Raw genomic sequence first — 12,785 nt, forward strand, 5'->3', positions numbered from 1 at the left:
GCTACTACTGCATTTAAGGCTGCACTTACATTACATCGGTATTAGCAGTATTTTCTCAGTCAATTCCATTCCTTAGAAAATAATTTACTGCACATACCTCCTTGCAGGTGGGCCCTGCATGCTATCCCCTGTTCTGAAGTTACCTCACTCCTCAGAATGGCCGAGAACAGCAAGTGGATCTTAGTTACGACCGCTAAGATCATAGACAAAACTCAGGTAGATTCTTCTTCTAATGCTGCCTGAGAAGAAACAACACACTCCGGTGCCGTTTAAAATAACAAACTTTTGATTGAAGAAATAAAAAACAGAATTTATGTTTACCTGATAAATTACTTTCTCCAACGGTGTGTCCGGTCCACGGCGTCATCCTTACTTGTGGGATATTCTCTTCCCCAACAGGAAATGGCAAAGAGCCCAGCAAAGCTGGTCACATGATCCCTCCTAGGCTCCGCCTTCCCCAGTCATTCGACCGACGTAAAGGAGGAATATTTGCATAGGAGAAACCATATGATACCGTGGTGACTGTAGTTAAAGAAAATAAATTATCAGACCTGATTAAAAAACCAGGGCGGGCCGTGGACCGGACACACCGTTGGAGAAAGTAATTTATCAGGTAAACATAAATTCTGTTTTCTCCAACATAGGTGTGTCCGGTCCACGGCGTCATCCTTACTTGTGGGAACCAATACCAAAGCTTTAGGACACGGATGAAGGGAGGGAGCAAATCAGGTCACCTAGATGGAAGGCACCACGGCTTGCAAAAACCTTTCTCCCAAAAATAGCCTCAGAAGAAGCAAAAGTATCAAACTTGTAAAATTTAGTAAAAGTGTGCAGTGAAGACCAAGTCGCTGCCCTACATATCTGATCAACAGAAGCCTCGTTCTTGAAGGCCCATGTGGAAGCCACAGCCCTAGTGGAATGAGCTGTGATTCTTTCAGGAGGCTGCCGTCCGGCAGTCTCGTAAGCCAATCTGATGATGCTTTTAATCCAAAAAGAGAGAGAGGTAGAAGTTGCTTTTTGACCTCTCCTTTTACCAGAATAAACAACAAACAAGGAAGATGTTTGTCTAAAATCCTTTGTAGCATCTAAATAGAATTTTAGAGCACAAACAACATCCAAATTGTGCAACAAACGTTCCTTCTTTGAAACTGGATTCGGACACAAAGAAGGCACGACTATCTCCTGGTTAATGTTTTTGTTAGAAACAACTTTCGGAAGAAAACCAGGTTTAGTACGTAAAACCACCTTATCTGCATGGAACACCAGATAAGGAGGAGAACACTGCAGAGCAGATAATTCTGAAACTCTTCTAGCAGAAGAAATTGCAACCAAAAACAAAACTTTCCAAGATAATAACTTAATATCAACGGAATGTAAGGGTTCAAACGGAACCCCCTGAAGAACTGAAAGAACTAAATTGAGACTCCAAGGAGGAGTCAAAGGTTTGTAAACAGGCTTGATTCTAACCAGAGCCTGAACAAAGGCTTGAACATCTGGCACAGCTGCCAGTTTTTTGTGAAGTAACACAGACAAGGCAGAAATCTGTCCCTTCAAGGAACTAGCAGATAATCCTTTCTCCAAACCTTCTTGAAGGAAGGATAGAATCTTAGGAATTTTTACCTTGTCCCAAGGGAATCCTTTAGATTCACACCAACAGATATATTTTTTCCATATTTTGTGGTAAATTTTTCTAGTTACAGGCTTTCTGGCCTGAACAAGAGTATCAATGACAGAATCTGAGAACCCTCGCTTTGATAAGATCAAGCGTTCAATCTCCAAGCAGTCAGTTGGAGTGAGACCAGATTCGGATGTTCGAACGGACCTTGAACAAGAAGGTCTCGTCTCAAAGGTAGCTTCCATGGTGGAGCCGATGACATATTCACCAGGTCTGCATACCAAGTCCTGCGTGGCCACGCAGGAGCTATCAAGATCACCGATGCTCTCTCCTGATTGATCCTGGCTACCAGCCTGGGGATGAGAGGAAACGGCGGGAATACATAAGCTAGTTTGAAGGTCCAAGGTGCTACTAGTGCATCTACTAGAGTCGCCTTGGGATCCCTGGATCTGGACCCGTAGCAAGGAACCTTGAAGTTCTGACGAGAGGCCATCAGATCCATGTCTGGAATGCCCCACAATTGAGTGATTTGGGCAAAGATTTCCGGATGGAGTTCCCACTCCCCCGGATGAAATGTCTGACGACTCAGAAAATCCGCTTCCCAATTTTCCCCTCCTGGGATGTGGATTGCAGACAAGTGGCAGGAGTGAGTCTCCGCCCATTGAATGATTTTGGTCACTTCTTCCATCGCCAGGGAACTCCTTGTTCCCCCCTGATGGTTGATGTACGCAACAGTCGTCATGTTGTCTGATTGAAACCGTATGAACTTGGCCTTTGCTAGCTGAGGCCAAGCCTTGAGAGCATTGAGTATCGCTCTCAGTTCCAGAATATTTATCGGTAGAAGAGATTCTTCCCGAGACCAAAGACCCTGAGCTTTCAGGGGTCCCCAGACCGCGCCCCAGCCCACCAGACTGGCGTCGGTCGTGACAATGACCCACTCTGGTCTGCGGAAGCTCATCCCCTGTGACAGGTTGTCCAGGGACAGCCACCAACGGAGTGAATCTCTGGTCCTCTGATTTACTTGTATCGTCGGAGACAAGTCTGTATAGTCCCCATTCCACTGACTGAACATGCACAGTTGTAATGGTCTTAGATGAATGCGTGCAAAAGGAACTATGTCCATTGCCGCTACCATCAAACCTATTACTTCCATGCACTGCGCTATGGAAGGAAGAGGAACAGAATGAAGTATTTGACAAGAGTTCAGAAGTTTTGATTTTCTGGCCTCTGTCAGAAAAATCCTCATTTCTAAGGAGTCTATTATTGTTCCCAAGAAGGGAACCCTTGTTGACGGAGACAGAGAACTTTTTTCTGCGTTCACTTTCCACCCGTGAGATCTGAGAAAGGCCAGGACAATGTCCGTGTGAGCCTTTGCTTGAGGAAGGGACGACGCTTGAATCAGAATGTCGTCCAAGTAAGGTACTACTGCAATGCCCCTTGGTCTTAGCACCGCTAGAAGGGACCCTAGTACCTTTGTGAAAATCCTTGGAGCAGTGGCTAATCCGAACGGAAGTGCCACAAACTGGTAATGCTTGTCCAGGAATGCGAACCTTAGGAACCGATGATGTTCCTTGTGGATAGGAATATGTAGATACGCATCCTTTAAATCCACCGTGGTCATGAATTGACCTTCCTGGATGGAAGGAAGAATAGTTCGAATGGTTTCCATTTTGAACGATGGAACCTTGAGAAACTTGTTTAGGATCTTGAGATCTAAGATTGGTCTGAATGTTCCCTCTTTTTTGGGAACTACGAACAGATTGGAGTAGAACCCCATCCCTTGTTCTCCTAATGGAACAGGATGAATCACTCCCATTTTTAACAGGTCTTCTACACAATGTAAGAATGCCTGTTTTTTTATGTGGTCTGAAGACAATTGAGACCTGTGGAATCTCCCCCTTGGGGGAAGCCCCTTGAATTCCAGAAGATAACCTTGGGAGACTATTTCTAGCGCCCAAGGATCCAGAACATCTCTTGCCCAAGCCTGAGCGAAGAGAGAGAGTCTGCCCCCCACCAGATCCGGTCCCGGATCGGGGGCCAACATCTCATGCTGTCTTGGTAGCAGTGGCAGGTTTCTTGGCCTGCTTTCCTTTGTTCCAGCCTTGCATTGGTCTCCAGGCTGGCTTGGCTTGAGAAGTATTACCCTCTTGCTTAGAGGACGTAGCACTTGGGGCTGGTCCGTTTCTGCGAAAGGGACGAAAATTAGGTTTATTTTTGGCCTTGAAAGACCTATCCTGAGGAAGGGCGTGGCCCTTGCCCCCAGTGATATCAGAGATAATCTCTTTCAAGTCAGGGCCAAACAGCGTTTTCCCCTTGAAAGGAATGTTAAGCAATTTGTTCTTGGAAGACGCATCCGCTGACCAAGATTTTAACCAAAGCGCTCTGCGCGCCACAATAGCAAAACCAGAATTTTTCGCCGCTAACCTAGCCAATTGCAAAGTGGCGTCTAGGGTGAAAGAATTAGCCAATTTGAGAGCACGAATTCTGTCCATAATCTCCTCATAAGAAGAATAATTATTATTGATCGCCTTTTCTAGCTCATCGAACCAGAAACACGCGGCTGTAGTGACAGGAACAATGCATGAAATTGGTTGTAGAAGGTAACCTTGCTGAACAAACATCTTTTTAAGCAAACCTTCTAATTTTTTATCCATAGGATCTTTGAAAGCACAACTATCTTCTATGGGTATAGTGGTGCGTTTGTTTAGAGTAGAAACCGCCCCCTCGACCTTGGGGACTGTCTGCCATAAGTCCTTTCTGGGGTCGACCATAGGAAACAATTTTTTAAATATGGGGGGAGGGACGAAAGGTATACCGGGCCTTTCCCATTCTTTATTTACAATGTCCACCACCCGCTTGGGTATAGGAAAAGCTTCGGGGGGCCCCGGGACCTCTAGGAACTTGTCCATTTTACATAGTTTCTCTGGAATGACCAAATTCTCACAATCATCCAGAGTGGATAACACCTCCTTAAGCAGAGCGCGGAGATGTTCCAATTTAAATTTAAATGTAATCACATCAGGTTCAGCTTGTTGAGAAATTTTCCCTGAATCTGAAATTTCTCCCTCAGACAAAACCTCCCTGGCCCCCTCAGACTGGTGTAGGGGCCCTTCAGAACCAATATCATCAGCGTCCTCATGCTCTTCAGTATTTTCTAAAACAGAGCAGTCGCGCTTTCACTGATAAGTGGGCATTTTGGCTAAAATGTTTTTGATAGAATTATCCATTACAGCCGTTAATTGTTGCATAGTAAGGAGTATTGGCGCGCTAGATGTACTAGGGGCCTCCTGTGTGGGCAAGACTGGTGTAGACGAAGGAGGGGATGATGCAGTACCATGCTTACTCCCCTCACTTGAGGAATCATCTTGGGCATCATTTTCTCTAAATTTTGTGTCACATAAATCACATCTATTTAAATGAGAAGGAACCTTGGCTTCCCCACATTCAGAACACAGTCTATCTGGTAGTTCAGACATGTTAAACAGGCAAAAACTTGATAACAAAGTACAAAAAACGTTTTAAAATAAACCGTTACTGTCACTTTAAATTTTAAACTGAACACACTTTATTACTGCAATTGCGAAAAAGTATGAAGGAATTGTTCAAAATTCACCAAAATTTCACCACAGCCCAAATTTGGAAGCTTTAACCCTTAAAATAACGGAACCGGAGCCGTTTTTATATTTAACCCCTTTACAGTCCCTGGTATCTGCTTTGCTGAGACCCAACCAAGCCCAAAGGGGAATACGATACCAAATGACGCCTTCAGAAAGTCTTTTCTATGTATCAGAGCTCCTCACACATGCATCTGCATGTCATGCTTCTCAAAAACAAGTGCGCAATACAGGCGCGAAAATGAGACTCTGCCTATGATTAGGGAAAGCCCCTAGAGAATAAGGTGTCCAATACAGTGCCTGCCGGTTATTTTACATAATTCCCAAGATTAAAATAATTCCTCAAGGCTATGGAGTATAAAATATAAATCGATTTAGCCCAGAAAATGTCTACAGTCTTAGAAAGCCCTTGTGAAGCCCTTTTTTTCTTTCTGTAATAAAAATGGCTTACCGGATCCCATAGGGAAAATGACAGCTTCCAGCATTACATCGTCTTGTTAGAATGTGTCATACCTCAAGCAGCAAAAGTCTGCTCACTGTTCCCCCAACTGAAGTTAATTCCTCTCAACAGTCCTGTGTGGAACAGCCATCGATTTTAGTAACGGTTGCTAAAATCATTTTCCTCTTACAAACAGAAATCTTCATCTCTTTTCTGTTTCAGAGTAAATAGTACATACCAGCACTATTTCAAAATAACAAACTCTTGATTGAATAATAAAAACTACAGTTAAACACTAAAAAACTCTAAGCCATCTCCGTGGAGATGTTGCCTGTACAACGGCAAAGAGAATGACTGGGGAAGGCGGAGCCTAGGAGGGATCATGTGACCAGCTTTGCTGGGCTCTTTGCCATTTCCTGTTGGGGAAGAGAATATCCCACAAGTAAGGATGACGCCGTGGACCGGACACACCTATGTTGGAGAAACTAAGTTTAACACACCACAGTCCTCTCACACGTCCTATCTATTAGTTAGGTGCAAGAGAATTACTGGGTATGACGTAGAGGGGAGGAGCTATATAGCAGCTCTGCTTGGGTGATCCTCTTGCACTTCCTGTTAGGGAGGAGATATAATCCCATAAGTAATGGATGACCCGTGGACTGACTACACTTAACAGGAGAAATGCTTGTGTGTTACCCTAGTCACGGGTCAGTGCCATCACTTCCAAGGAAAATGGTGGAGCCCATAAGAATAAAATATTGGTAGACACTAGGAGCAATGCTTGCCTGCCTGCCACAGGGATTGACTGGAAAAATGATTGTGTGTAACCCTAGCCACGGGTCAGTGCCATCACTTCCCGGGGGAAATGGTGGAACCCATAAGAAGAAAAAAAAAAACATTGGTAAAAACACTGGGAGAAACGCCTGCCTGCTTCAACTCTAGAGGAGTTTCCCACTGCTTCAAGAACCCCAGACCAAAGCACAAAATTGACCTACAAGCAGCCTCTGTAGGTGGGAAACAACAGCCTAATGGCTCCACCACCTCAATACTTAGAAGAGCACTCCAGCTCTGCCCATCCAATGAGGAACAAAATTAGGTAAGCTCTTACAGAGGTAAAAGGGGTGTGGTGCCTAGTAGTCCATGCCCCCTGGGTAGTTTACTAGGTACCACATCCCTTTTACCTTATATCTGGTAAGTGGTGTCTAGGGGGCCATGATAGAATGTTTCAAGGATTGTTTTTTTCTGCTTCCTTTGCTTCTAGCATGAAATAATCATTCAGATGCAGAGTCTCATCCTTAAATTAGCATAATCACAATCACAAATGGTAAATAAGTAAAAACTGGACCAATGTTGTCAGGCTGAAGAACATCTAACATCTTCATGGAGGTTTATGCCTTCTCCAAGATGGGATTATAGCACATACCACCAATCTTGAATACAGTTTGAGACAATGAAAGGAATATTTATGTTTTTGTTTTTTTAAATACACAAATTATACACAAAAGAAATACAAGTATTATAAAGACAGTGTAGACGAGACTTTGTATGTTATTTGTTTACATGTTTCGTAAAATAAACTGTGACTACAAAAAAGAAATAACTAAACATTGTCTAAAGCCTCCATTGTCAAAAAAAGAAATATAAAATAAAGAAACAATAAAAAATGTATACCATGTCCCTTTAAATAGACAGATTATTTCTCCTATCACATATTTAAAAAATATATATTCTAAAATGCAATGTTATACATCATGCTGATCACTTATTTCATTTGTTACATTGTATCCCAGCAGCCACAGCTTATATTTGGTTCACTTGTTTCAGCAGATGCCAGACTCCTACTGTTACTAGAGATGGAAGGAAAAATACTTGGAAGCAAGCATTTGTTCTAAAGCTACAAATATTTCTAGTCTTCGTATTACTAACTTAAGTAAAGTTTTTTTTTGTAATTAATACATTTCTTTTTAAATAAATTATAGAAAATGTAGCATTACACGTCTCTCTAGTTTTACAATATTCCACAAAACAGACAAAAAAAAATTCCTTACCAAGAGTGGTCTGGGAGTTGGGATTCACATAAAGATCTTTACTCCATTCAACCATACATTTTAATATAGACACTAAGCATTCCAAGCCCTTCTTCCTTAGGCTTAGCTCCTAAAAACAAGATACAATAAGCATATAAATATCTACAGAATTCAATTTTGACACTTATACCTATCATTTTGAAAAAAAAAAAAAAAAATGTATGCTTACCTGATAAATGTATTTCTTTCTTGACACTGAGTTCACAGGATCATCAATTACTGTTGGGAATATCACTCCTGGCCAGCAGGAGGAGGTAAAGAGCACCACAGCAAAGCTGTTTAAGTATCACTTCCCTTCCCACAAACCCCAGTCATTCGACCGAAGGAAAAGGAGAGAAAGGATATAACAAAAGGTTGCAGAGGCGCTTGAGGTTAATATAAACAAAACCGTCTGAAAATCAGGGAGGGCCGTGGACTCACCGTGTCAAGAAATAAATACATTTTTCAGGTAAGCATAAATTTTGTTTTCTTTCTCAAGACACGGTGAGTCCACGGGATCATCAATTACTGTTGGGAATCAATAACCAAGGACACAGATAATAAGGGAGGGCAAGACAGGTAACCTAAACAGAAGGCACCACTGCTTGCAGAATCTCTCCTTTTCCTTCGGTCGAATGACTGGGGTTTGTGGGAAGGAAGGAAAGTGATACTTAAACAGCTTTGCTGTGGTGCACTTTGCCTCCTCCTGCTGGCCAGGAGTGATATTCCCAACAGTAATTGATGATCCCGTGGACTCACCGTGTCTTAAGAAAGAAATAAAATTAGATTTAGGCTTTGCCAAACATAAGTGCTAAGGAATTTTGTGGCTCTATAGAAAATAAATTATAACAGTAATGATAATAAGATGTTTAGCAGTTTAGCAGGAAAACTATCCGCATCTTCAAGCAAAATAAATGTATTTTTAGCTGTGATTATTCTAAAGCACTTTCATTCTCAAAGCTGTCTGAGGATACGAAGGGCCTGATTATCAAAACATTGCCGGCATGGAGAGAAATCACGCAAAATCTTTGTGGCCTTTTTTTAATCATTATATTGTAATGTATGTATTTCTCCTTAACACCAGAATCCTGCATAGCGCTATAAACAGTTCTAAAGCTAAAATTTGCATTTCTAAAATTCTTTAAGAAACCTTGCATTACTCACGAGACTCCTTAGATAATCTTGCTGGACCAGAGAGCTTTAGATCTAGATAATGTGGACAAATGAATTTACACTTTCCAGAGATTTCTGAAAGATGCAACGCTATAGTTTTCCACTAATTTTTTTGAAGCTGTTCATGCATAATCAGGTTTATTAATGTTTGGTATGTTTTAACTTCAAGGGACAGGGAACCCCAAAACCCCATTTTCAGTCATGATTTGGATAGAACATACCATTCTAAATAACTTTCCAATTTACTTCTATTATCTAATTTGCTTCATTCTATTGTTATCCTTTGCTGAAGGAAGGACATTGCACTACTGGCAGCTAGCTGAACACATCTAGTTAGCCAATCACAAGAGACAAATGTGTGCAGGCACCAATTAGCAGCAAGCTCCCACTAGTGTAGGATATGTGCGTATTATTTTTCAACAAGAGATACCAAAAGAACAAAGTACATTTGAAAAAAGAAGTAAATTTAAAAGTGTCTTAAAATGACATGCTCTGTCTGAATCCTGCAAGTTTAATTTTGACTTTCCTATACCTTTCAGTATAACTGATTTTCTAAAAAGCTCACTGGCTTGTGGCTAAATAGATTATAAGCGGGTAATGGTTAAAAAAATAAAATAAAAAATGCAGTTTCAACTGACCAAAGAATTCTGTTTCAATCAGATTTAAAGTTTATAATATGTTATTTGCCAAAATTACCCAGACACAGTAAGGAAAGCCAAAAAAATCACACATGTCAAAATCACCAAGGGAAGGTCACAAGTGCCTAATTTGCAAGTGAATTTCCCCAGTGATTTTAAATTGTAGAATTAGGGTGGCCGTGTCGTTAGATGGGAAAGGCAGAAAGGATACAGGGAGACACCTAAAAGGTACGGTTGAGGGGATAAATGTTTGAACACTGGGGTCACCAAAGCTTGTTTAAAGAAAGTTGGAAGAATAGTAAAGGAAGTAGCTGACACTGTGTGATTTTAGGATTCAAAACTAGAACAGGTTCGAGAGGTGAGAGGGAATGAGCAAGCAGTTCTGAAGAAAAGTCAGATGGACTCCTTTTCTGCAGCAAGAAAAAGGAATCAAGGTGCGGGACAGTTCTGTCCTGCAAAGAAAAGAAACATACATTATCTGTGGAGGAACCTTAATTCAAGTTAGAATCACTTTGGTTACTAACTCATATCAAGGAAGAAGGACCAATTTATAGCAGTCCACTTCAAATTTTAATATAAGATATTTCATTCACTTTTTCCTATCTCAGTTTACTTAAAGAGATAGGAAAGTCAACATTAAACTTGCATGATTCAGATAGAGCATTTAATTTTAAGATACTTTTAAATTCACTTCTATTTTCAAATGTGCTTCGTTTTCTTAGTATCCCTTGTTAAAAATGTATATGCACATATCATACACTAGTGGGAGCTGCTGCTAATTGGTGCCTGCACACATTTGTCTCTTGTGATTGGATAACTAGGTGTGTTCAGCTAGCTGCAAGTAGTGCAATACTGTTCCTTCAGCAATGGATAACAAGAGAATGAAGCAAATTTGATAATAGAAGTAAATTGGAAAGTTGTTTAAAATTGTATGTTCTATCCAAATAATAAAATAACATTTGAGGGTTTACTATCCCTTTAAGAATGGTGACAGATGACATGACATGACAACGGTGCAATGCGAAAACCAGAATTCCCAACATTTTGAACAAATGTCAAAGCAAAAAAGAGATTATGCCGGGGGCGGAGCCTACTCTCATAGCGGCTAGACATGTCTCTGTGAAGCTTCCGGTCTAAGAGTGTGCTATCATAAGTTTTTTACAGTAAATATAATTTTCTTTACTCACCTGAAGCCATTTGCCTAACTGGGAGCGGATATATACTCAGTATTAAGGATTTGACTGTGTTCCCGCCTATGCTCTATGAAAAAGAGGTGCGACAGGATCTCTCACAGGCCTGGAAGTCATTTTTACAATTAGCCGCGAAGATCTTAAGAAGCAATCCTGTGTTTGAACTGCTGCACAGATCTGGGGTTGCCGCAAAATTACCCCCCCCCCCAAAAAAAAACTCTGGGGTTACGACATCCTGTAATAGGATAACCGCTCTAAGGAGAAATCACTGGACCTTGTAAATGGAAAGGGACACTTTACTTCATTGCACATTTTTACCGGTATCTGCCAAAATCCACCGCCACACTTTTAGCAGAAATAACCATGGACGGAAAGGCCCTGGAAACAGCAATACTTGCGCGGCTTGAAAATCACTACCAGAGACTACATAAGTTAATTGGCGAGTGTTACTCACTAAAGCCGCCGGCTGAACAAGGGGCGATATGTGTACCAGCCTCACCCCCGGAGCCACACGACACTGATGAAAGCCACACGGATAACCCATATGACGCAGTAAAGGGAAGCTCTCTGCTAAAAAGAGTTAAGACGACCAACAGACCGTTTTTTCCGGAAGATTCCTCAAAAAAAAAAAACAATCCCGCAACGGTTTGCTGGACAGCATTGTCTACCTGACCTTACCGTTGATACGCAAACGATTTGGGTCTCTTGGTCTGATGGCTCTGGGGACTCTCGCTACGGAAGATAGATGTGATGCTCACTAGAGACAGAATCCTGTACAGGCCCCCTCTACCAGAGGCCATACTGGAACAGAGAAAGGCTGGGATCGGCTAAACCTCCTCACTCAGGGATCTAGCATAGGATCAACACTGCAAGCTGGTATTAAACTTGGCTGTTCTAAAAACGGACTATAATTAGCCACACATGGTCCTATTTATCCGTTAAGATCTAACTGATATGATTGCTTATATTTATTGAAAGAAATCTGTTATATGGGGTCCAGTTTACTTTAATGATGGCTTATATGCCGGATGCGTGTGGGACCCCTTCATCTCACATTGACCAGTATGCTGTCATGGACTGGGTTCTAGGGTTCTCTGTTTATTCAATGCCTTAGTCTAAATTACAACCTTAAATATTTTCACAGTTCTGATCTGCCTGTATTCTGTACTTACTTATTTAACCATGTTGATAGTCCCTATTCACTCACATATTTTTTTTTAAGCCATCATTGTTAGCCTACACCAATACTGCTAGCTAAATTAATATATAGAACTGGGGTGTGCTAATCCTAGGATGGGTCTGTATTATTATTGTTATATACTTACTGCAGGGTTTTAGGGAAGGAGGGAAGGAATTCTCTCTAAGTTTGGTTTGATATATTCTATATATCTTTATATATTATTTATATCTCCTAGCTCTTTTGGGCTGCAAACGCCTTAGGTAAATGAGGATATTCATGCTGCATTGGGGTCTGATTGCATCACTAAGTCCCACCCAGCGAGCCTGCTGTCTACAGCCGAGACAGCAGGTCAAAAGCTTTGCCAAAGGTCTATACTAGGATGGCATATTGCGTGACACCACATAGTACTCGCCTTCTAGTTCCCCTACAATTTTCCCTGAGGCAATGCATTAACGCATGTCTAGACCATAGGAGAAAATTCAAATCTGACTAAAGAGGTACCTCTCTATATCTGTGAATTGTGTCAGCTCTTCCCCATACCTGCCCTATTTAGAGGCCCTAGCACCATACCAGACACTATATAGACCTTTTTTTACTAACTAACCAGTGAATCTACGGCTATTCCAACTCAGAGCCATATAATTTATACCCTCTATGCATGTGGTTGCAGGCATCGGTACTCTGTCCTCACTGTATATGTTGCTACTGTCCTCCCATGCCATTATCTACTTGATAGTGAACCCCTTACAGTTAATTATAGGCTAGTCTGTATTTCCACACCAAATAGTACTTGCTAACACCATTGTATGCATAGCTTTTACTGCTTACAACCATGTGTACTGCTTAGCCCTTATGATGGTTTCGTAGTGT

At 41.5% G+C, this 12,785-nt stretch overlaps 1 protein-coding gene across 1 annotated transcript in view; it reads right to left on the bottom strand.

Annotated features, from left to right (window-relative positions):
• ARFGEF1 (ADP ribosylation factor guanine nucleotide exchange factor 1) overlaps window positions 1–12,785 on the bottom strand; it is a 489,402-nt gene that overhangs the window by 210,144 nt on the left and 266,473 nt on the right. Inside the window, 1 exon segment of the mRNA XM_053715099.1 lies at window positions 7,717–7,825. Coding sequence (XP_053571074.1) covers window positions 7,717–7,825 — 109 coding nt within the window.

The sequence above is a fragment of the Bombina bombina genome, chromosome 5, assembly GCF_027579735.1.
Source record: "Bombina bombina isolate aBomBom1 chromosome 5, aBomBom1.pri, whole genome shotgun sequence".
NCBI classification, from domain to species: Eukaryota; Metazoa; Chordata; class Amphibia; order Anura; family Bombinatoridae; genus Bombina; species Bombina bombina.